We start from the raw sequence: 26,494 nt of genomic DNA on the forward strand, positions 1-26,494 counted from the left end.
CCGTGCTTTCTCAAATTCCAGTCTAAACCTAATGAAAATAAACCTTGGAAAACTTCAAATCCCCAAGCAGGCATGAGAAAGGCTTTGACTCAGACTTCTGAGCGATGATACTGAGGGGTGATTTCCCTCAGACTAAAGACCTGACACTCCCAGTAAGACAAAGAGAGATGATAAATATGCTAATTGAAGGGCCTTCAGTACAGGTATTGAAAGAGGCTACAGCCACTTCCGTGTCTGTAATCAATAATATCAGGGTGGCAGAAACCACACAGCTGAAATCACACCACTGTGCTCATGCCTGAAATAAGTATTTCAGGTCATCAGTCTTACCTCTCTCTGTTCGCTCGCTGCCTGTCAATCAGGAGACAGTCTCAATCCACAAAGCAAATGGTATAGCCCCTCCATATGCAGGATAAAAATTAGTTTACACAGAAATTGAGCGTTTCTCATCTTTTCATTACTTTCTGGTTTTGAGAGGGGCAAGGAGGAGGGGGAAGGAGAACTGAATAACGTGCCTTAGAAGAGGCCCAGCGGGCTTTCCCAGTCTAATTAGAATCAAAACTGTCCAGCCCCCCTCATCTTCCAAGACTCCACTCAGAAAACACGAGCACAGAGGAAAAGGTAAAAGACAAACAGAAGTCAAAGGGGAAAAATATCTCCCACAATATTGTGAGAAACTCTTAGGCTACTTGTAAGGACGCTGTTGGGAAATAAATTGGAATTAAGAGACACAGAGCAAAATTCATGGAGAGCATAGGTCAAGACAATGGACCTCTGAGCGCATCTGGATGGATTTTTTGGTCCATCATCACATAAATTTTACATTTTTATGAAAAAGAGAACACCCCACTGCCCAGACAAATATCCTTTTCATTTCCTGATTGTCCACTGTGCAGAGCAAGTCCCAGTATGTGGACAAGTGGGCTGAATGTTCTGGGCTCCTCTCTGCTATGGGTCAACAGGAAAGGAGGTAATGACAGTAAATGGTGCTGACAAGGGCTTCAGTCAAAAATAACACTTTTTTCATTCTAGGGTCTGAATTCTGAGATAGGAATAAATAGGAGAAACCTAAGAGAATCCATATACCCAAATGGTTTCATTCAACCTGCTTCCCAGGAAAAGAACCTCTCCACCTTTTCCCTATCTCTTCTAAAGACACACGTTGGTTCCTGTTAAAACACAGACTTGTCAAGGGACATAAATAACTCCCTCACTCACACGCGCCTCCAAGAAAAACCATCAGCTGCTAAATAAAAGAGCTGGTAGTTTCCCGGCTGAGAAGGAAGCAGGTGGGAGGAAGAAGAAAATCCTCAACTGTACAGATTGGCCCTGGCTATGATCGCATCTATGAAGCCCTATTCCTGCCTCCCAGTTTTCCCTCAAAGCTGACTTAGCTTTGGTAAAAGCCACCAGGTCGCTAGCAACAGGAGCCTTAAATGAGTCAACTTTGCAATGAGATGTCACATCTCTCAGCAACTTCGTTGGTAAAAAAAAAAAAAAAAAAAAGTTTCTGCATCCCCGAGAAATGCTAGCAGAAGCTGTGGTACCCAGTCTGTTGTACACTGGGTCAGAGCAATGAAAATCTTCTTGAATTTCTGTGGGATAATCAATGATCCTGCTCGAATGAAACCATAAATCAGAAAGGATTTACATACACTGAGTCCCACTTGGCACCTTAACAAATATCAAGTGATGGATTTTGCATTAAATTATAAGACCTACTTAACAACCCTATCAGTTACCAATAAATGCATCCCTCTGAAATTCCAGTCAATCTTTAGTCTTTCTAAAGCATCTGAGCTGCAAATACACTTGTAGCCATGAAAGCAGATAAATCAGGGGAGATACTCTGACGGCATACCACGAATTCTAACAGCCATTTACGGTTATCCAGGTACTAAGTTTTCCTGGGAATTTTTACCAAAACACAGCTCTCTTAGACTAACCACAAAGAGAAATCTCAGCCCAAGCTGAAAACATGCCATGATCAAATATATACTTTTATATACCAGAAGGTACTAGAGGAGGGGTCAGCGAATTACGAGCTGCCACCCGTTTCTCAAAATGAAATTTTAATGAAACACTGCCACTAATTTATTTACCTAATCACCTCTGCCACTTTGTCAATACAACAGCAGGGGTGAGAATATCTACTTTGTAGCGCTTTACAGAAAATATCTGCCAATGCTTGTGTTAGAGAAGACAGAAAAAAGTAAGATAGGATATAACCTGAGCTAAACTGTTACGCTCCCGGCTTCTTAACTCTAGAAGCTTCCAAGGTAAACCAGAAAGAATCTAACTCACTGGATATGTGAGAATGTGGAGAAGACTGTATGGTGGGTAGAGGTTTAAAATAATAGCAATGAGTTTAACTGGATGTTTTTTTGTAAGATTTCAAATCAATTTTAGACTCTCCTAATCTATTTAATTCTGCCTGGGTGAGAAGTTTCAGAGAGGAAGTGATATTTGATCCAGAGGATTTGAAGAAATAAATTTGGAAAAGAGGGGAATTTCAGGAATAGGCAGCAAAATAATTTCTGCTCGTGCATTAATTAGCAGTTAAGTGCTACTTACTTGAAGCTTTTTTCCTTGCAGGAAATGAAAAAGCAGTATATAAATCTATGAGTAAGGATTCAGTGTATGTCATCCTCTGGCAGATAGGGGAATTGGCCCATGGAAAGAGCTGATAAGAATGTTTCCCAATCCCACTCATGAGAAAAAAATGCAATAATGAGGCAGGAACTATTATTATTATTATAGGAACCATCGTTCACTGAATATTTATCACGTGGTAGGCATGATGCTAGGTGCTTACGCATTATCCCATTTAATCCTTACAGCAGTCTTAGGAAGTAGACAGGATTACTATCCCCGTTTTACAATTGATAAGACTGTAACTGAGGACGGTAAATAGCATATACATATATCTAAGTAGCAGAGTTTTGGACAATTGTTATTGTCATCACACTAGTCATTAAACCTTCAATCCCTGCCCTCCATCCCCACCCAAAGCTCCATGCCAAGCCCTCTTACCTCTGCAGACACTGCAGCACTGATTCTCTGGGAGAATGTGATCCTTCTCTGAGCAGTTCAAAGGAGGGCACGCTTCAGTAATTTTTACTAAAACTCCACTCTGCAAGCCAAATAATCAGGAAACAAGACGATGTTCATATTTTTAGTTGCTGATCCAAACATAAATGCTCATTGTTAACAGCCTGCGGTGATAACAACCTACGGTAATTAACAGGAATCCCAGGAATCCCACCATAATGACAGTCGCAAATTAAACTGATGAGACTCCTGGAAGAGAGAAGGTCAATTTCCCTTTCTGTATCAGAAGAGCCTCAATTTCAACAATTGTTTTTTTTTTTCTTTTTTGTTTTAACAAAGGGGTTTTGAGTATCTTCTATATAGCAGAATGTCACCGACAGTGTAGAGCTGGTAAATTTTTAACAATTGACTATTGGATGGCGGAACCCTAAAGTTAGCATTTGCTGATTTCTGTGGTGTCAATAACCGGACATTGTGAACTACCAACATGACATTACTGACCACAGAGTTGGGAAGTTATGTACAATGAGCTCTCATGAGCTTTTATGAGACAGCTGTGGCACTGCCCTGGATCACAAGCACTGTGAACCCAAAGATAAGTAAGACATTTTCCTTGCCCTTGATGAACTCACAGTTTGGATGGAGGGAGGAAAAAAAACCTCTTAAACTAGAAACCATAATACAATACAGTAAGTCCTAAAAAAATGTGCTCTAATTATGCTATGGTAACTCATCACAGGAGAATAATTAATTCTGCCCAAGTGGGGAGAAATTATGAAGAAAATGCCACATTTGAAGGAACTAAATAATAAGATAAGGAAGAAGAGAGTTTCCTGGCGGAGGGACCAGCAAGGACCAAGGTATACAGGTACGATGAACTGAAAGTGGGTCAGTTAGATGAGCACTAGATATTCCCTAGAAATAAATAAGATCACTTACAATAAAATTTTAAATATTCAGCAGGTGAATCTTTAGGACCTCACTTCACCAAAGGTCCTCTTTGTTGACATCACTAGCATCTATATTTAGTTTCACTCTGAATTTTTAAAATCAGCTCAATAGTTACTATAAAAAAGGGTTTGAGAGTCCCTTATTTTATCTAAAATGCTAAGTTTTTTTCTCCCATTCTTAACAGCATGGTTAAGTCAACCAAGAAGCAAGCTCATTTAAGTCCAAAAGGTAATTCTCAACACAGATGGGAGAATAGGATGGAGCTGGGCCACCAGGAAGGATGGGGGAGATTCTGAGTTCTCCATCTCCAAGATATGCTGTCATTCCAGGGTTCCCTGGTTTGGCAGAACTCCCATTATATCAGGCACATCCATTCGTAAATATGAACATAAACGTAACTTTAAATGTCAAATGCAATATAATTTCCAACTACCCATCATCTGGATTACTGGCACCATGGCTTCCTCTCCTTTCTCATAAATTTCAGCCCAGGCATTCCTTGTGGTGTCTTTTGTTCCCTTTTGCTCTTCATTTCTTGATCCGTCCCAAGGCATCTAGATCTCTTGCTTTTCTCCTATCTTAAAACTGGCCCTAAGATGCTGAGAACTGACCCTGCTATTCGCCCACGGTCCCCGTTTCAGCTACATTCCACTCTCACCCCTCAATCCAGGCCACGCTGGATGGTACCTGGCCTCAAGAGCTAGCACCAGTCTAAGGGCAGTATGCCTATCAGTTGAACCTCAGCTTTTGCAACAGGGAATCAAACCGATTATTACAAACCAATGGATGTTAATAACCTCACTATCAGCAGCATAAGCTGAATGCAAAGGAAAACACAATGCTTAATTACTTACCATTGCTGCCTCGACTTCGATCCTTCAATATTAATGTATTTATTATCTACTGCCTCCTTGCATAAACATGAATGGTGAACTCTGTTGGATCCCTTTTATCAGTTCACTGTGCCCATCTCCCAACTTCAAATGCCTTTCTGCTAATGGCTCATCTCTCAGCCCTCAGAGGGTCCCTTTGGGCACTGGAGCCACTTTGTAGGGAGCCAGAAGTTACCTACAAGTTCCACAACCCCCAGCCGCACGGCCCAGAGCCAGTGACTGACAGGCATGGGAGGTTCTTTACTTCAAGGGGAGATGATAGCTGGGGTACGTTCAGAACCCCAGCTGAATCAGGGTACCTCTGAGCTTTCACCTAAAATGGCACCCTTGCTGAGCTGCCTGCCCTGCCCAAGCCTGCATGCCCACACCCTTACTTCTTCCTCCCAGGAGCACTATCTTAATAAATCACTGTACTAAAATCCTGAGCTCAGGGTCAGCTTCTAGGAGAATCTCAACTAAGACGATGAGATAAATTTCACTCTTGCTGTCAAAAAATTAAACTGTTAAAAGAGATTATCTCTAGGTGGTGAGATTCTGGAGTGATTTTCTTTTACTTCCTTATATTTCCTTCCTTTCTCTATAGTCCAAATTTTGTATCTTGAGTATGTATTTGCTTTTATTAAAAAAACCAGTATTAAAAACACTACATTTGTCATTGAAATCTAAGGTGAATGTGTTTTTGGTACATGGGAAAAATCAAGACTCTCATTTTGCAATGCTTTGGACATGAAATGTTTGGAAATACAAGTTAAAAATCTGCACGCAGTAATATCTCCTTGGTGGCTATCTGAAAACATTTAAAACCCCTATCTTTGTGTCACGTGTCAACAAGCTTCAGCAAACTGCTTCAAATTCTGTGTATTTTAAAACATCACTACCGGGCTTCCCTGGTGGCGCCGTGGTTGGGAGTCCGCCTTCCGATGCAGGGGACACGGGTTCGTGCCCCAGTCCGGGAGGATCCCACATGCCGCGGAGCGGCTGGGCCCGTGAGCCATGGCCACTGACCCTGCGCGTCCGGAGCCTGTTGCTCCGCAACGGGAGAGGCCACAACAGTGAGAGGCCCGCGTACCGCAAAAAAAAATAATAATAAAATAAATTCTTGAATTAAAAAAAATAAAAATGCCACAGAAGGCTTTTTAAAAAATAATTACACATGAAAGGTTCTTTTTTTTACATATAAAAGGTTGCTTTGACTACTGATTAAAGCAGTCAACAATTCCAATCAACCTTTAACATATGTAATGAGTAAGACCGTAATTCCAAACGTTCAAGGAGAGACAAACCCCTTTACATGAATTTGAAAATAATATGAACTGTGATTACAGTAACATAAGTGCCACCAAGTCCATTTAGTCCAGCCACATAATTCGGCACAAACCATTTTTTACTTTATTTGCAAACTCTAATAAGTATCTGATGATTAACATCTTTAAAACTTCCTGATTGTGGTATGTTATTTTATGACCTTTGGAACTCTGCACTGGTGGCAAAATATAATTCATCCATTCTTTCTCATTTAGAGTAACTGTCACCATGTCAAATATAAACACTTTCAAGTTCTTTACTAATCACTATGCTTCAACTTGAATTTCTAATACCATATAAAACTCACATCTTTAAGTAAAATAAAAAAAAAATGTTGCTAGCCTAAAATAATGTCACAGGGCAGCAAGAACTGGACAAAACTGACCAAGACTGCTAGGAGAGTTTATTCATCTTGATAAAAGAAATAAAACAAAACAAAACAGTATGTTAACTTCTGGAATCACTTGGTGAAAATATTGAGAACAAAAGTTTGTTTCTTATCTAACTGGGCTTGCTGAAGCTTTGAAATGATCCCAGGAAAATGAAACGCATGGATCACCAGGCAGCCTTTTGTCAACTGGGGATCTGCATTTGAACCACAGAACATGTGGCACATATATACAATGGAATATTACTCAGCCATAAAAAGAAACGAAATTGAGCTATTTGTAATGAGGTGGATAGACCTAGAGTCTGTCATACAGAGTGAAGTAAGTCAGAAAGAGAAAGACAAATACCGTATGCTAACACATATATATGGAATTTAAGGGGAAAAAATGTCATGAAGAACCTAGGGGTAAGACAGGAATAAAGACACAGACCTACTAGAGAATGGACTTGAGGATATGGGGAGGGGGAAGGGCAAGCTGGGACGAAGTGAGAGAGTGGCATGGACATATATACACTACCAAACGTAAAACAGATAGCTAGTGGGAAGCAGCCACATAGCACAGGGAGATCAGCTCGGTGCTTTGTGACCACCTAGAGGGGTGGGATAGGGAGGGTGGGAGGGAGGGAGACGCAAGAGGGAAGAGATATGGGAACATATGTATATGTATAACTGATTCACTTTGTTGTAAAGCAGAAACTAACACACCATTGTAAACCAATTATACTCCAATAAAGATGTAAAAAAATAAAAATAAAAACATCTTAACAATTTACAGCTGAGGCTGTGACCTTTTATAAGACTGGAAGTTTATGTGTGATTTTATTAAGATTAGTTTGAAAAAAGGTTGACCTCCCATAACTTACAATATATTATTGTACAAGTTTGCTATTTGTATTTTCAAAAGGTATAATCAATTCAGTCCAGTTATGGGAATGGGACTACATATTGACATACCAAGCTAATAACAGGAAATTAAAATCAAATTATAGTCTTAAATACAGTGTAGGCAAGTTACAAACACTGTCCTCCAAATGAGGAACACAAACAAAGGCTGGGAAACTGTTCCCAGACAGACTAGGAGGAAACAGTTTCTCTTCCTAAATTCAGTGCATGCATCCATTCTTGTCATGCAAGCAGTCTAGTGACTATGACCTGTCATTAAAAAAAAAAAAAAAAAAGAACACAAATTATTTGAGTAATTATTTGCTCAATTCTCCCAAGGGTAGCACTTATGCAAGACCATTTTAGATGTCTAGGAGAGAAGTTAATTCATCATATACAACAGGTACCTTAGGGCATTAAGGCTTAAATCTTGCAAAAGGCTGCCCGAGAGAGACCCGAGGCCTTCTCATCCTACACCCGTCACCCTCTCTCCCTGCTGACCACATCCATTAAATGTGTCCCGAAGCTCTTCTCTGGCCTTTTATAAATGCTACCCTTTATCAAGGGAATCAATGAGCCATAGCCTGACCAATCTGGTATTCTCAGATAGACTGAAGTGATCATTCAATCCTTCTGAATCCACCCTTCTACAATTCAATAATGCGAACTATTTCCAAGCAAGTCTAACACCATCAGGACTGGCAGTAGAGAGGCTAAGAGAGGAGCCTGTAGATTCAGACCACACAGGTTCAGATCCCAACTGGTTCCTTGACTAGCTATGTGACGCTGATCATGTGTGCCTCAATTTCCTCATCTGTAAGATGGGGATGATAATAATGCTACCTACCCCTACCAAATAACAGGGTTATTATGAGGTTTACATTAGATAAAGTTTCAAATGTTTTAAGTAGTGTCTAGAAAATACTACATATTCAAGAAATGTTAAATATTATTGTCAGTGAGGCTTCCCTCTGTGCATAAAGTATTTAGTAAATAACTGTAGAAAGACAATAAATGAAGAAATTAATGACTTTTTAAAAGATGCTGAAATTATTCACATGCACACAAACCACATATGCAAAGAGAATAACCTGTCTGCCCCAACTTCTTCCTGAGTTATAAAACCATAACAAAACAAAAACAGTAAAAGATGAACCAGAGCAAGGAGAGTACCTACAATGTGCCAATAATCATGTTAAGTACATTTCCCATATGCTGGCATGTAAGTCCACACCCATATCTTCTAGGGGTCTCAGATGGTGTCTGCCCTGATCCTCTCTGCTGGTAACAGGGACGGAGTCACAATCGTGACCCTTGCCAGGGTTACCCACTACTTCTGCCCAATATGTAAAGGGGGTTGCTAGTCGTGAGTGACAGATGCAGGGTGGATCCTGGGATCATCAGCAGAGTGGGTAAGACTGCCTTTAGTCATCCCAACTTCCCTTGAGGTGGAAAAAGTAAGGGTTTTAGAGTCCAAATCACCTTCCCTCCCCCAGAAGTGAAACAATCCACAGGGAACGTGACATCTGCCTTATATTCAGGGAGGACATGTATGGTCATGTGGAATAAGAAAAATAGCTCACACGTGTTGAGGGCTTACTTTGTACCAACGAAGTCCTTCACGTGCTTTATCTCATTTAATCCACCCACCATCCCTATGTGGTCATGTCCCAGCCGCACGTTGGGGGCCACCCACCCGCTTCCCCACTCCCAGGTTTGGAGGCTCCCATGGTTGACTGAGAGATCACGGAGCCCTCACTGTCACCATCTCTACCTCTGCCACAGACTAAGGAGTCCACCCCACAGTCCCCACTGACGCAGAAGGACCACCACACCTGCATACCTGCCAGACTGTCCAGACCCATGGAATCTCTGCCTTTCCCAGGGGCAGCCAAGAAAGAGCGAATGGGAAACGCAGTGGGGAGGCTCAAAGGCGTTAACTCCTGTGGTAGATTCTGGCCAATGAGAGACAGGAGACAGGAAAGAGCCTTCCCTCCCCCAAAGCTCCCCAAAAAGAACCAGATTCGAGTTCCCTGAGAGCTTCAGCATGTCCCTAAATGCCTCATTCTCCTCAACCTTTCAAATACACTCCTTTCTTTTCTCCAGGGATGTGACGAAAAGCAAATGAAATGCCATAGGAAACAGCACTTGGAGAGATGGTCTATTCTGTGACACAGTAGTTCCAGCCAGCCTCCCTGGAGATGCCCCTCAAAACCAGGCCTGCTTCGCTGTGGGGCAGTGGCAGCTCTGGAAGGCGCCTCCTTGAATTTGCTCTCCCTCACTTCCTTCTTTCCCTCTGTCTCTCACTCTTGCGTTCTAGGACAGCACCTCAACCAAGTAAGTGCTTGGCTAGCTCCCACACTTCATCCAGCACTTTGTTCAAATATGACCTCCTCCGAGAGGTTTTCCCAGACCATCCATCCCCACCTCAAAGCTCTCTACCCCTTCAACCTGCTCTGTATTTTTCATAGAATTTGGCATCATAGTTGACCCTTGAACAATGCGGGGGTCAGGGGCGCCGACCCTCCACGCAGTCTAAAATCGGCACATAATTTATAGTCAGCCCTCTGTACCTGTGGTTCCTCCGTATCCACGGTTCTACATCCAGGGATTCAACCAAGAGTGGATAGTGTGCACCACAGTATTTACTACTGGAAAAAATCCGTGCATAAGTGGACCCACACAGTCCTAACATGTGTTGTTCAAGGCTCAGCTGCATCTTGTATATTTATTTGTTTATATCTTACTGCCTGTCTCCCCACCAGACTGCAAATTCTATAAAGACAAGGACTTTGTTTTGTTCACTGTTGTACACCCAGAATCTAGTACCATGCTGGTAGGTAGCAGTTGCTCAATGCATGTTTGTTGCATGATTTTTTTTTATTATTATTGAAGTACAGTCTTAAATGAGATCTATGGTTCTACACATCTTATTTTGAGAAATACACGGGATGGGGCAGGCAGGAGACAGAGGCACTGTCTAACATTATATCAGACTCTGAGGAGTAGAAGTGGCACTATCCACAACTAACATCACAGACTAATTGCCCCAACACCAAATCCAAACCTTTTCCCAGGGCCACCTGACAACCTCCCTGACTCACGGTAGCTGCTAGCTCCCTTCCCCCTTCTCACTTCCTTCCCTAACAGTCTTTCCCAAGGCTACCTGATCCACGGCTGACCACAGGCTAACCACACAATGACAGTGACTGGGAACTCCACAGCCAGGACTCAAGCCCACCAGAGAGTCCTCCCCCTCAGTGGTCCACTCAGGACAATATGCTCCATTCCAGACTCCTACCTAAAGCCCGCATCTCCTTCTCTACAAGTAATGGGGATCATAAGACTGAAACTTACTCTGCATTCCCGACAGCTCTTGGTTAAAATCCGCTGGCCTTCTGCAAGGACTTTTCCTCCATAGATACATTTTGCTGTAATAAAACAGAAAAACAGTTCAGACAGTCATACTATGCAACAAAATGACCTCATGGGGCACCATCCAACTCCAGTAGATTCCACAGAATATAAATGCTCTCATTCTAAGCAATGCAAAGCTCTTTGCATGTCTGGAAGTAAGACATGGAAATAGGATGGGGATAACTGTTGAATCCCCTTTCAGACTGTCATCTCTATCATGTTTGCCAGGAGTCCTTCACACCAAGCACATACAACTATTTCAATGCTGCGGTTGCTGAAGGAACTAGAGAATGAATTGATGCGGTCAATGTTAAAACAAGGAAGAGGTGGTTGTCATCACCGTGGAGTATAATAGCATGGCTTTGATTCAGCTACTCCAGCAATAAAACAAATGACTGGGTGAGAGCAGACTTGCATATATACTCCACTCTTCAGGACCTCAGTCACGTGCAGAAAGACACCATTTTTCCCCCTTGTGATCATAGGAAGCGCATGTCTTTAACTTAACTGTTCCCAAGAAGCTCAGAGACAACCAAGAAATACAAGTGAGTAAAATGCTGAATCAAAATGCACTAGACAGGGCTTCCCTGGTGGCGCAGTGGTTGAGAGTCCGCCTGCCGATGCAGGGGACGTGGGCTCGTGCCCCGGTCCGGGAAGATCCCACATGCCGCAGAGCGGCTGGGCCCGTGAGCCATGGCCGCTGAGCCTGCATGCCCGGAGCCTGTGCTCCGCAATGGGAGAGGCCATAACAGTGAGAGGCCCGTGTACCGCAAAAAAAAAAAAAAAAAAAAAAAAAGTACTAGACAGACTGCCTTTGGAAAGGTAAGCTGAACAGGCTAACAGGGAGGGCAGGGAGGAGAGACAGGCCTTGGAAAAAGGTTAACAGAGAAGCATAAATGCTGACGCACTTTTAAGCAAGCGCAGAATATGTTAATTTGATATGACCCTAATGTAGCTCTGCCAAATTCTCCAGCCACATCCACAGGAAAGCAAAGGCCTGATCACTCCCTCTCCGCACAAATGAGGATGCTTTCAGCCCTCGTCCTCGGGAGAAGCAGAAGTGAAGACACGCACTCGAAGAGATCTCCACCACTAACTCACTGTCTTACAGAAAGCACCTCAGCTCTCAGAACCTCCATTTCTCCATCTGTTAGAAACAGGTGAATTCAATCTGGTAGTTTCTTAGTTCTACAATCTTCGGACTCATGGAATATTCAGGTATGTAGGGACCTCAGCAAACAACTCATCCAACTCCCTCTTGTTGACCACAGGAAGAGGAAAGCCCAGAGACACTGGTTTACTTAACATCACGATCCCACAGTGGCTACTATGGTGTGCAACCCAGATCCCCCTCCACGGCCAAAGGTGACATTCCTGAAACTGCCAGACAGGTGATGAGCAACAGCTCTCAGCTGAATAGTGATCTGGGACTTGCCCTTGTCCAAAGTCAAGGCCCCTTCCCAGCACAGCCCACATCCAATGAGCGGTTGATGAAGATGTTGCAAAGTCCTGGCCCCTTGCCCCAACTCAGGATAACTCCAAGGGTCATTCCAGCTCCACAGCTCCTTGGAGAAATGGCTGAGGTATCTGTTGTAACTGCACTGCAGTTCAACCTCTCCTTCTGCCCAACCCAGCTTCCTTCACTATCTCATTCCCACCCCAGAACTGATCCTGAACTTCCTAATAAAGTACAAGCAAATCTCCATTTCACAGTCTGTTCCTTCTCAGAACCTGCCCTGCAACAAACAACACGTACCTAACTCAGATCTGTGCCTCTCTAGTATCTGCATTCAGTGAATGGTACCAGTATCCACCCCTAGCCTCCACACCCACCACCCATACCCCACCGCCTAGGGCCCTTCTATCCCCTTCCTCTTACTCAGCACCATGTCCAATCAGTACCCAAATCCCTGCAAAGCTCCCTCCTTGTTTCTCAAGTCAACCCACTTTTCTCCATTCCCACTACCTGCCCCCAGGTGCTACCTTCACTCAGGCTATCCCTCCTCTTTAGTCTACCAGGAAACTTCCTAACTTGCCTCCTATGTTCTGGTCTAATCTTACCCAGTCCTTCCCCATACAACAGTTGAATATATATTTTAAGTGCAAATAGGACGCTCTGCTTTAAAATCATTATGAGTCACTCAAGCCCTCAGAATATAGTTCAAATTCCTGAACTCAGCACACAAGGCCATCCCTGTGCGTTCACTCTCCCTCCCAAACTCCCAAACATTCACACCTCCACTTAAGACTCCAGCCACGCTCTGCTTCTGGGATTTGCATGTACTGTTCTGCTTCTCCAGAACACTCAGCCTCATCTACCTGCTCCTGGTAACCTTCCATCCTATATACCCATCAGTTTCAACTTAGGCCCGACTTCCCCCCAAGAAGTTGTTCTTGACCTCTAACACTGGAGAATTGCCTTCACTTTGTGTTTGTGCGGTACTCTGGACCTCGCCCTAACAGAGAAAATATCACGTTTTACCTCTGTTGCCCCAATGAGGGTAGGAACTATGTCTATTCATAACTTTATCTCTAGCCCCAGGCTCAGTGCCTCTCTGGGCTTATTGTTAGTAACAATTTTAGAATTAATGAGCCTCCTTGGTAGCAAAACGCAGAGAAATGTGCTGATTCCCAGATGAGAGTTCTTTCTGCTATTCAATGCTATTCCAAACTTTAAAAGCAGACACCAAGGTTTTCAAAACATCAACAACAAGGTAGAGAACCAATAACATTTTCTAGATAACCCCCTTCCTCACTTCATTTTAAAAAATGATCCCCGATCATCTTTTATGCCTCAGTTTTCCAGATAAATCAGTTGACTCTGACTCATGGGTCCTAATGATCACGTGGATTCCCCTATTTGCTTGCATGGGGAGACCATACCTCCAAGAGCCTGAAATTCTTGCCTAATAAACTCCCACACTCCCAAACACAGCTGCTGCCAACTTGGCAAGATGGCTTGCTCCAGAGTGACAATTCTGCTAAATACACGGCTGTCAAATCTGCCATCTGCTCCTTGGCCCAGGGTGGGAAGCAAAGAAATAGACTTTCCTTCCTTATTTTTGCACCTTGCCACCCCCATGATGTTAGGATCACGCTTGCTACCCTGTCTGAAGACATCTGCCCGATTCCTCTCATCCTCTGATAGACACTCATCCCAGAACTTCGATCTGGAGACAGGAGTGTCTTACTGTTTACAGTCACACCACACACGGGGACACATCCATCCCTCAAATCTACCAACCTGGTATAAAAATTAAATGTCCACTGAACTTCATGTCTTCACATGGCAGGGTGCCTTAGGGGCTGCGAGTGACATCAACATGATGCTGTGTACCTCAGCCATTCACAGCCTTGGCACTGATGCAGGATGCATGGACGATTACAATATCAGTATCTCTAAAGTTATCTCAGGACAGCTTTCAGCATCACCACTGAAGGTCACAAGAATTTCCCCTGCTTCCTCATCCTCACCCCACTTCTCTGACGATGCCCTTCCTTCCCGGCCCCACCGTATGCCTAATACCAGTCCTCATTATCTAACCTCTTGATCTACAGCCAAAAGGCTTATTTTTGATATCTGGGAAATTCTAGCAGAAGGTAAGTCAGGCTCCAGTACCTGTGGCTGGGGCATTTGGGATGCCATTCCAACAGCTTTTAGTATGAGTAGAAATGTAAATGGATACCTGAAGCCCTTCACATCACACTGGGGACATGCAAACAAGACCATTTCACAGTGTCCGACGATGAAATTGAAACTCGGCACCAACACACACTTCTCCACGATGTCAGAAACAAAGGTACCGGGGATTTACAGAAACAGTTATGCAGTTGTATCTTTTTGTGCCCACAGACACGTGGCCCTTCAAATCCGAGCCTGATTGCTCTAGTGCGATGGATGGACACTTTTGCCATTCGGGTGCACACTAACTAAACAACCTTTAGGCCCCACTTGGCACCCCTGTCGGATGTGGATGTGAGGTTGCTCTGTCTTTATTTAGGGATTTGCACCCTGCACACACTCCAGCCATCCCTTGGCACTCAGCAGCTGAGAACATCAAAATCAACACTCTGTGTTACACTTTAAAGGAGAGTGGCAGAGCAGAAAAGCTCAACACCCAGGAGCCATCCTCCCTCGGTGAGCTCGTTCACAGACCTAGCATCAGTACCACCTCTCTGAGCACGACGCCCACGTCAAACTGGTTGTCCCTCAGCCATCTCCAACTCTCCTATGCCGAACAGAATGTATTGCTCCTGAAGCCATTTCTTCCACCTGCCTTATTTCTGTTAATCACACTATGAGTCTCCCACAGGCTCTTGTTCGAAACCTGGCAACTGCTCCCTTACAGATGCTCTGTCCCTGATTCATCTGTCTCACGTTAAAAAAAAAAAAAAATGCTTACAAAGTACCTACCCTGCCCCAGGTCTTTTGGCCATCACTCAGCGTCATCCCTTCCTTTCCATGTCCTCCGGCTGTGCCTAACTGCCTGCCGGCCTCATCACCTCCACCTGCAAATGGGCCTGAATCCCACACCCAGCTCCCTGCCTCCAGCTCTCCCCACACAGGGGCTTTTATCAAAGCATTTCTCTGATTATGCCAAACCCTGCTTCCAAAGCTTGCTTCTGAGCCCCCCAAACAAACGCTGTGTTTACTTCCATGATTCTGCATGTGCACTTCCCTTTGGCAGGTGTGTTCTTACCTACCTTGTCCACATGGCAAACTCCTACTCATTTGTCAGCACCCTACTCAGCTATTCCTTCCCCTATGAAGCCTTCCTAACACACACACACCCAAGTTTCTGATGGAATTAATCACTCCCTTCTCTGTGCTACCCTTGCATCTTACATAGCTTACATACCGCACAATACTCTGTTGTAATGAGATGGGGCATACATCTCCCTGGACAGCAGAGGGGGAGAGGAGACAGGTTAAAAGCATTAATTCTGGAGCCAGACTACCTGGGTTTTATTTTGGCTCCACCAAGGCTGAGAGCCCTTGGACAAGTTAGTTCTCCTCTCTGTGCTTTACCTCCTCATCTATAAAATGGGGATCATAGTGGAGCCTATGACTCTAGGTTTTTGGAAGAATGAAATGAATTAATACACATAAAAAAGCTTAACAGTGTCTGACAGAGAATGAATGATCCACATGTGCCCGTTGCTGTAACCAGAGGACAGAACAGAGTCGGGAGAGGAATCTCAGTAAGGATGACTGAACGAATTCAGTGGACTACAGTCAGCATCGTCCATCCCCAACCCGCCTTTGCAGCTTATTTCTACTTCTCACCTACAGAAACCCTGTTATCACCTAACAGACTATCCCCCTGTCCTTCTGCAACTTGTTTTCCTTTGCAAAGGCTGTTTTGCATAGCTCAAGATTCCCTCTCCATCCTTTTCCTTCTCTCCCATCTCTGATGGTTCCCAAATCTATCTACCAAAAGAATACTAATTCTAGGACACCACTGTCCAGAGATTCCGATTTAGCAGGTCAGAGAGGGGCCCTGGGACACTCTATTTTAAGTTCACCAGGGGATTCTAATGTGTAGCTAGGTATGTTCAATTCCTTAAACAGAGCAGACACCCAAGAAATGTTGGAGAAATGAGACTCCTGCACTACTTTCTGGACTTCCATGCCCATAGCTAAGGAATCTAGAAGGCTCTCCTGAGTTTTCCCTGATGCCTCCCAAAAAGATGGAGGAAGAGCCTAGTATCAGGAATTATGAAAACTGCCTTGCTCTTGGAGATGGCCTGATTTATTGGGGTTTTTGATCAAAATAAAGTATTTTTCTCAGATAATGAATTGAGACTTAAACACTTAGACCAGGTTATTTCCTATTGCCACATGGATGTCCTCATCTGTAAGTGCTACAGCTCCTTGAAGCCATGACGAGTGGATGAACACTTAGTAAATGAGCACACAAAACAATCAGCTTTCATGTATCGGCTCTTGAATCAAATCAATACTTTTTCTCAGAAACCCTAGGACGCTGCCCCACCCAAACCCAGAGAGTAGCTTGGGAAATTTTATCTGAAAGGAACAACCAAAAGAAATATTTTCCATCCTTTACCTGATGTGAAAATATTTGAAAACTTCTATATCTTTTCAAGTTAGGGGTTTTTTCTGCTTACTTTTATTTTTAAAAAATCTTTATTGGAGTATAATTGCTTTACATTGTTGTGTTAGTTGCTGCTGTATAACAAAGTGAATCAGCTTTACGTATACATATATCCCCATATCCCCTTCCCTCTTGCATCTCCCTCCCACCCTCCCTATCCCACCCTTCTAGTCTTTTCCATATATATGGCCAGGAGTGGAATTGCTGGGTCATATGATAATTGAGTAGTGTTCTTAAGCATTTATTTGTATTACCATTTTATTAAACTATAAACATCTCAAACTACCGATCAGAGCTGCTGAGAAAATTCACTCTCCCTAGCTAAACTGCTATCAATTCCAAACAAAGGCAAAAAGCACACTGATGGCTTAGCTAGCTCACGTATCAGCATCTTGGTAAAATCGGGTAACTTGCTGAAATGTTTTTTAAAACTTAATATTCTCCAGTAAATTAGAATAAAGAAAAATGACTATCCCACACATTTCTAGTGAGAGGATAATTGGATGATATATATCAAGGACCTTGAAAATGTCAGTCTCTTGGCCCAATAATTCTACTTTGGAGAATTCTATCTTAAGAAAACGTAAAATACAAAAATGTGTCCTCACAAAACATATTATTGAAGAGTAATTTACAATAGTGAAAAGTGGGAAAACAACCTAGTTCTCCAACAATTGGGGAATAATTAAATAAGTTACACAACAGCCAAAGGGTGGAACGCTATGAAGCTGGTTAAAATGAGGTTTATACAGAGTTTTTTAAAGGATAGTAATACACTTAAGTGATAACGGTAAGTCAACAAAGTAGGTTAAAATTATCTGCATAATAAAACTTCAATTGTCCACAAAATATAAGTTTTAAAAAACGAAATCCACTACAACTTCAGGAGTGTTTGTTTCCAAGTGGTGGCATTATGGGTGATTTTTCCATCTTTACCTTTACCCTTATGTGTTTTCAAATGTTCCATCGCTTTTACAAGTAGATTATCAAAAGTTTAACACAAAAAACAGCTGAAGAACTCACCTACTCCCATGCCCAAACTACAACTACCAAGAGACAGCTTTCACAGATCCATCCACAGAGCTCAAAGTAATAGATTAAAAGTACCTCATATTGCTTAAACAAATTCCTAAGTTTCTCAACTTCTTCCCCTATTATATAGAATATATCAAGATAGAAAAAAATAATCTATGGCTGCTAAAAACTATCTTTCCATCATGGAATCAAACTATTAATCTCAACATCCGGGCCCCTGATCTATCTGTATTGCCAGACATGACTTCCAAAAGCACTTAGAATAGAAATAAGAAAGTTTCTTTTAGATCAACTCTGCGTAAGCCCTCCAGAGTAATGGGTGTACCGTGCCAACCGTAAATAGAAGACATTTTCCAAAGTTCCTTTAGAAAGAGCATAAAAAAAGATTGGGCTGGTACAAACAGACCAGCTATCCCCACTTCCACTGTCACATTAGGTGACATGCTATTCTTGACAAAAAACTAGACCACTGTGTTCTGAAGACCTAGTGATGATGGTGGTTTTTTTGGTAGAGAAATGGTCTTGAAAATTATCCATCGGATGGCACATTTCTAACCTAAACTCTCCTTTTTCAAAGAAGAGCATATGGTTTGATAAAAAGACTTTGGGCTTTGTAGTCAGACAGAATTCATTTTGTATCTCACCTCTGTCACTCACCAGCCTTGCAAACTTGGTAAACTATCTTCCCCAAGGTTCCTATAAAACAGGGATAAAAACAATCCCCACCTAAAAGATTGCAGTGCGGTTTCAATAAGCTAATAGAATGAAATGACCTAAAATAGTAACTGGCACATACCAATCATTCTAAATGACAGCTTTTCCTCTTCCTGGTTGTCTCAGTGTTCATTTCACCATTTCATTTGAAAGAGTGTCCTTTGTAATTCAGAGGGAAAAGGATTTTTAAATCATTATATAATTTGGATCAGCCAACTCTGAAGGAAATTGTTCCAATATTTTAACTGAAGTTCAATCCAGAAATTCCTAACAAAGGCCCTTTAATAACAGGAAACCTGGCCAAGACCTCAGAGCCGAAACACAGAGTGTGGCCCTTGATCAATCAAAATGAGGGGACCAAAGCACACGGAGCCTTGGAGTCCTGACTACGGAGCAACTCCACACACTACCAGTTGTTTGACCGCGGACAAGTGACTTAATACTTGTGAACACCAGTTCCCTCTACATAAGAATGTAAAGAATAATAATTAAGGTTGATGTGAGGATTTAAAACAAAAAATAGCCTATGTAAAGTGTCTGCACGTCACAAGTGATTAAAATATAGCCACTCTTATCATACATTTATTATTATATCAACTGCTAGGACTTCCTTTCATCAATGTTAATCAATTGGGGCCCGAAAAATAGGGGAATAAATCAATCTCGAAGCACAGAGGGCCACCCTGACCCTCAGTTAGTACTCACGTCGGCAGACCTTACAGCACTGGCCGGCAATGTGCACAGGGAGGGAGTCCGGAGAGCAGTTGAGGGGGGGACAGGACATCCTTCGACATTCCACAGCGCCACTCTGAGGAAGGAACAACAGGGAGAGGAATCTCAGCAGAAGTGACCTCAGCAGCAAAAAGCTCACATCTCATCCCAGAAGCCTCACCAGGGAAACAGAAGCAGTGTGAGAAACTCCCAGTCCACTCCAGGACCCCAAATAAAGAATTTTCTCCAGCCCAAACGAACCCACGCCACCTCAGTTACTTTTCTGATACACATCACTGGCTTTATTCCACCTGCCCATGTGGACTAAGTAGATTAGGCAGAAAACAGAAAAGCCTATTTTTTACAAGAACATAAATAACATCTTTTGCAGACCCTGTCAACCATTGTTGAAGCACTAACAATCATTTTGTATTTTTGCAGACAAACAATGGCATTCTTCAGATAGTTATCAAATAATTTCAACTGAACAGGGTTTCCATATTAATTTGGGGGAGCCTCTTATAATTCTCTGAAACAGATCAAATAGTACATACAAATAATGGATAACCTGAAAGAAAGTCAGGGGATCCTGCAATTCTCTAAAACAGAAAATGGCTACCTCATCAAATACAACGCAAACACCTAGAAACTAATTAAACCACCTTTTTAAATGGTATTATAGCAGAGAAAAGTTGTGAATGAGCCATTAGGTGGTTTGAAAACCAAAGGAGTCCCTTCCTCCCTCTGCTACTCTAATCTCTAAACAGTAAGCTTCTTAATCATGTTAGATCATATTAGAGTGTGTTGGAAATTAAAATCTGCTTTCTCTTGATAAGAATTTGCATTTGTAATGACACTTTTCCAGCTTCCCTTCACAATTGCGCCAATTACTAAATAGGCACTTCGTAAAAAGGCAGTACTTCTTAGAGTCAGCATTATAAAGAAACAGGTTACATGATAATTTGTACAACTGTCCTCTTAAAACTGTCCATTTAGGTACAAAGAGGCTTACTTTGCATGTGCAGTTCCTGCAGTGATCACCATCAACCCAGGAGTCTTGGTCTCTATAGAGCAGTCCACTCACTTGACAGGTCTTCTCACAATGACAGTTTTCCAATTGACTAAGTCTTGTCTCTGCATAGTTCAGCTGCAAACAAGAGTTACTACGTGTAATTTCTGTAATTCAACTGCATTGTCCTAACAAAGCTAATCGCAACCAGAAAAAATAAATCCAAGCGGGAGGAGAAAAAAATGCTCAAAGCAGTTCAATGATTCTTAGCCAGATCTGTTTTTCGAAGTTTTTTTTTTTAATTTCACACAAGGTAGAAGCATTCTAAATTGAAGACATATTGGCTCCCATGGTCTAATGAGCACCAAATGAGACATTAAACTGTATCTCAGGGACCTCATGGGTGTTCATCAACGTGTGTGCTTTCAGCTCAAACTCACACAGAAACACTTGTAATGAATGTGTTCTCAAGGACTCGTTACAATGTTTACAGGAGATCTAATCAGCAGCTCTGAAGCCCTTACATTTATCTCCCGCAATCCTATCCCTCTTCTTCACACACTAACCAGAGTGTCATGGTTTACAAGCTGGGAAGTCACTGCTTCCTCTTTTATGAAAAATTCTGGGAAGTCATAGGCAGATCTTATTTCTCCCCAGCTCAGTATCCTCCAAATAGAATGCCCCAGAATCCACTTTGGTGTTCAGACAAGTTCAAGAGAGGCAACCAAACCCCCAGGTGAGATGAGGACTTCGTTAAAAAAAAAAAAAAAGAAAAGAAAAGAAAACCTTTTTCCTTTTTTAGGTCACCCAACTGCTACCATTAAACATGCAATCTTAGAATCTCCGATTTGAAAGAGTTTATAAAGTTTAAATGATGTGACAAGTAACCCCTTCCAGTGGTCATCCAGCCCCTGTTTGCACATGTAACTGTGACGGGACACTCATTACCTTCCAAGGAAAGCTACTTTTCTTGGTTAGCTCTGGATATTTGAAACGTCTTTCTTAGCTTGAGCTATGAAATTTCTCTCCCTTCTTCCTATTAGACCTAGTTTTGCCTTGTGGCCCATCCTGAGTAAATCTAACCGCTCTACAAACATTTGAGGTTATCCTGTCCTCATGCCTGCCCCTGACCACAGTCAGCCCCACCAGGTTCCCCTAACGGCTCCTCGTGATATGGTTCCAACCCTCCCTCTTGACCATTGTCCATGTAGGCGACTCTAGGTTGCCTTCAAAACTATGGCACAAAAAAACTTGAAATGTGGTATGATCTCTCTGTCATCACATCCATACCAAGGAGTAACTCGGCCTGGTAGCAATCTCACCCTTCTTCCTTTCTCCTTACATAGAGAAGGTCATGATAGAAGAACAAATACCACTTTCTAAAAATTCATCATACAGTTCCTTTTCCTTCTCAATCATACTTATATATCCCCGTCTTGAGTATTTTCCCCATACAGGAGATTGAATCAATTTTTGATCCCAACTAAGACTATTTGGAGGCAACATTTTAGTTATAATGGTTGAACCTGGCTAATGATGACTTCTACCATCTTTCTACATTTTCTATGGTTCCACTCCGTACATGCTCCTCTCAATTACTCATAACAGTGCTACTCTTTGGAAATGGAATCCACATGTAATTCAACCTGGTTTTTGTCATTTATTCCATCTCTTGCTCTAAACTTTTGGAATTTCTCAAGAAAATTTGTTCCTCGTTTGCCTGCCATGGGTAGTACCAAGAGGAAGGGAAAAGAACAAATAGAATCCTAAACAAACCACATGCACTATAATCAACCCTGAAAAAACTGAGTCGACGTGCCTGAGAGTTAGCTTCCCATGACTCTCTACTATACACGATCTTCCAAACATTCAAGTTACACTTAAATCTCCAGCTTAATCATAGAGCATCCAGAATCGACGGTAATTACTTTCTCTGGGAATTCTTTAGGAAATGCAGATAACATATACTTCCAAGAGTTTGGTGACACCAAGTACCAAAACCGTGTATTGGTAAGAGATAATAAAAAGGAAGTGATAACTCATCACATATTATCTTTACTTCATTTCTATAGCCTCAGTAGTTCCCACATAAGGTAGTGATAGACATAGGACCGTGGAACGAACAAGGAAGAGTTGAACTAGAAGGGAATCTTTCCTAAAAGTGGCTCAGGATGACGAATCTGTGAGAGGAAAGTGCCTGTCTTACTCTGAAAGTCTGGAAGAACCCTAGTGTCAGTATCACTCCAAGAAGGGGACTTCTTAAGGACTAGTTCAAAAGGCTATTCTGTATCTATCCAAGTTTCCTGTAAATCCAGGAGCTTAGCCTAAAGGCAATATTGTCAATTTCCAGGACTGCCCAACAAAGCTGAGCTATGCTCACCTACAAAACTCAACCCCAAGGAAAAGCCTCGGTTTTAATACAATGGAAGCTATTCTCAAGGCCGATTTTGCTTCCCTTCTGAGTACTGTCTTTAAATTTTTAATATATTTAGCCTGTTCTGACAACAGTAAAAAAAAAAAACCCTAATCTCTGTGATGATAAGAATGCATCAGACAGACACCAAGACAAAGGAATATTAAGGCAAAAAGCTAATTTTTCAAAGGCACTTAATATGTAATCTTGCCTTCCTTTTCCCCTGCTTAAATCCTGAAGCAACAATAAAGGAGAAAAACAACTCTGAATTAAAAAATGAATTACATTTTCTGTCACTGGCATTAGCATGCTGAATTTATACAAGTTCATTTTCAAAAGCTATTTCTACACTACCTGCCATTTTCTCTAAGAATGCCTGCAGATCCAAAATAGATACGGTATCAAATCTACAACTCTTTTCTGTTTTACCTTTGCGCGCTTATCCAAGCAACCATGGACCGAATCATTTATTCTTAACTCTACACGTTCAAAGACAGACAGCAGAGGCCTTTTTCACAGTAAGAGGTCAATGAATGAATCTAAGTACATTAGTCATGCAGTAGATTTCTTTTTTCCTTTGAAATATTATTTATTTGGCATTTGCTATATGAAAGGGAAAAAAGAAATCTATTGTATTAAACCTTTAAGCTTAATTGAAAAATCACTATTGAGCTCCTTGAAACAATGAGTCTCAAAATCCAATGTTACAAGCTGAAACGCCACTCCAAGCTTGATTTACATAAATAGATTTGTCAAAGATTTAAACAGAAGTAATCAAGAAATTCCCCATCTTCAGCATCTCTTCTTCCTGAGCTTGAAGGAAGAATGTGATTACCGCACAGGTGGGATGCAAGAGCAGGACACAGCCTGATCCTATCGCTGTGTACCTGGCTCAGCAGGTTTGTGGTTCCCACAGTGTAGAGACTACCTGGGAGAATTTCCAGAATAAGCCAGGGGATTGGTGGTCTCTTGTGGATCACTTAGGGGAAGTATCAGGGGACCGCTTCCCTGCACCTTCTCCCCCTTGAAAAAGTATGGTTTTGCCACAATGTTGGGATTCTTCAAGAGGGCTCTTCTGTACCCTGACCTCTGTCACCTGACGCTACATGCAAGCTGCTTCCCTGATCTTTCCTACATCAAGCAAGGGCACAGTCATTTTCAATCACCCTATACTTTGAAAGGAGAAAAGGAAGAGCAAGCCCTCCTAGGCACAGCCCTGAGCTGACCTGGTGTCTGTGTCTGTTTGGTTTGATGTGACTTTGGCTACCAACTCCTGTCCAGCTTGTGCGCTGGGCTCGCTCTCCGGTAGGACTCCATGGCTTCCACTGTGACCCAAGTGTGAGGACTTTCTGCTGTTTTCCAAAACCTCCTGGCTCTAGACCAGGGCTCTGACAGCAACTTTCAATGCAATCTTTATAAAATGAAGAATAATTGTCACCATTTTACATACATGGAAACTGCAGCTAGAAATGAGACCAGTGACTCATTCCAGGCTGCAAACAACCAAAGAAGTGATAAAAATGAGATTCAACATCAGATGAATCTTACTCCAAAGCCCATTTCTATCTCCACCATGATCTACATGACTAATGCCTATTTTAATCACAGCTGCTGGGCAACTCAAACCAAACCTCCAAACCCATCAGCTAAATCTTGCCATGATAGGCTTATCTAACTAAAGGCAAAGCCCAAATCCAGGTCGATTTGGCGCCATAGAATTCCCTTTGCACCCAGGAACCCTATTTGAGTTCCAGTTCGTCTTATCCCTCCAGACTCCATCTCCTTCACTCTGCCAAGAGGTGTATTACACTCTGCTTCCGCCAAGATGGCAGACTAGGTACCCTAAAAGACTTCACCAACTGAACCAACTAAAATGCTGGACAATACACACAAATCGTAACTTTTAAAAATCATCCCAGGAGCTGACAGAAAAGGAATAAAGCCACAGTGGCCAAAACAAACTGACAGCCAGGGATCCAGGGAGGCGAGTGAGCACCAAAGCCAACCTCCATGACGTTAGCCAAACCGTGGAGTTCTCAAGCTCCCACCTCACACAGGGGGCCAGGGAGAGGAAATAGAGAACAGGGTCTGCCCAAGATGGGATGTCTTAAAGGAAACTCCTACATCAAGGTACAGCCCCAAAGGGCTGTACCCTCAGCTTAAGAGTGAACGAAAAGGAAACAAGGTTTGCACCAGGCTCAGAAGGAAGACCTTCCTACTCAGACCATGGCACTGGCTAGAGGGAAATATCTTCCTTCAGAAGTCTTAAAGAATTCTTTGCTGAGAATTCGCCTGGCTGATCCTAGGTTAGCAGTCTGATTCTGAGCAGTCCCTATGATCTGAAAACCCTTAAGGAGATAATGCAATAGCAGTGACCCCTGTACGGTCCTGGCAGGAGGACACATAATGTAAACCCAGGACTCAGAAAATTCCCACATCTATCTAAGGAAAACAAGTGGCTGTAACCAGATGGGTGAGTTAAGCGGGCTTGTCCCTGCCCTGACATTCCTCCTTCAAAAGCTGCCACAAGCTCTATGCTAACGTTTCACTCCCAACAGGTACCACCTGAACACACACTTCTCTTTTCCTCTCGTCTTATGGGCTCATTCTTCTTCTCACTGGTATCGCCATCCTCCTACTGGTAGCTTCCACCTCCCTCTCTCCATCAGTCATTCCTTCTTTATATCTTTTGGTTCTCTTTCTAATCTTCTCTCCTCCAACCATAAACTTCCTCGGTTATGATCCAACTTACAGAATCTAAGTTTGAGCCTTGGCTTTGCCATCCACTTTTCTTGGGAAAAGCTACATAACTTTCTTGGGACTCAGTCTTCTCATCTGGACAGTGCTAATAGACCTAGCTCAGAGGACTGCTGGAAGGATTAGAGAGAGAGTGAATATAAAAGTTTAAGCATTGTAACTAACACATAGTAAATGCTCAATAAATATTACCTAATATGAATATCTTTCCAGTTTATTCCAGATCAGGGGTTGACAAACTAAGGTCCATGGACCAAATCTGGCCCAGCACTTATTTTTGTATGGCCTGTGAGCTAAGAATAACTTTTACATTTTTCAATAGTTATATTTTATTTTTTTATCAAAGTGTAGTTGATGTGCAATACATTATATAAGTTACCTGTGTAAAATATAGTGATTCACAATTTTAAAGGTTATGCTCCATTTATAGTTATTATAAAATATTGGCTAGATTCCCTGTGTTGTACAATATATCTTGGTAGCTTATTATATAATAGTTTGTACCTCTTAATCTACCACTCCTATATCACTCCTCCCCCACTTCCCTCTCCCCACTAGTAACCACTATTTTGTTCTCTATATCTGTGAGTCTGCTGCTTTTTTAAAATATTCACTAGTTTGTTGTATTTTTTAGATTCCGCATGTAAGTGATATACAGCATTTGTTTTTCCCTGTCTGATTTATTTCACTGTCTGATTTATTTCATTAGTATAATGCCCTCCAAGTCCATTGATGTTGCTGTGAATGGCACAATTTCATTCTTTTTATGGCTGAGTAGTATTCGTGTGTGTGTGTGTGTGTGTGTGTGTGTGTGTGTGTGTGTGTGTGTGTGTGTGTGTGTGTGTGTGT

General features: G+C 42.3%; 1 protein-coding gene across 3 annotated transcripts in view; it reads right to left on the bottom strand.

Annotated features, from left to right (window-relative positions):
• The window catches only part of NELL1 (neural EGFL like 1), an 867,563-nt gene that overhangs the window by 650,459 nt on the left and 190,610 nt on the right, over nt 1–26,494 (bottom strand). For all 3 annotated transcript variants that reach the window (XM_027115178.1, XM_027115177.1, XM_027115176.1), the window contains 4 exons: nt 20,479–20,613; nt 19,461–19,563; nt 10,831–10,904; nt 3,034–3,133 (listed from right to left, as the gene is read on the bottom strand). In XM_027115178.1, coding sequence (XP_026970979.1) covers nt 3,034–3,133; nt 10,831–10,904; nt 19,461–19,563; nt 20,479–20,613 — 412 coding nt within the window. The remainder of the gene's footprint in view (nt 1–3,033; nt 3,134–10,830; nt 10,905–19,460; nt 19,564–20,478; nt 20,614–26,494) is intronic.

The sequence above is a fragment of the Aethalodelphis obliquidens genome, unplaced genomic scaffold (assembly GCF_003676395.1).
Source record: "Aethalodelphis obliquidens isolate GAN/ISIS:26980383/991018 unplaced genomic scaffold, ASM367639v1 scaffold14, whole genome shotgun sequence".
Lineage (NCBI taxonomy): Eukaryota > Metazoa > Chordata > Mammalia > Artiodactyla > Delphinidae > Aethalodelphis > Aethalodelphis obliquidens.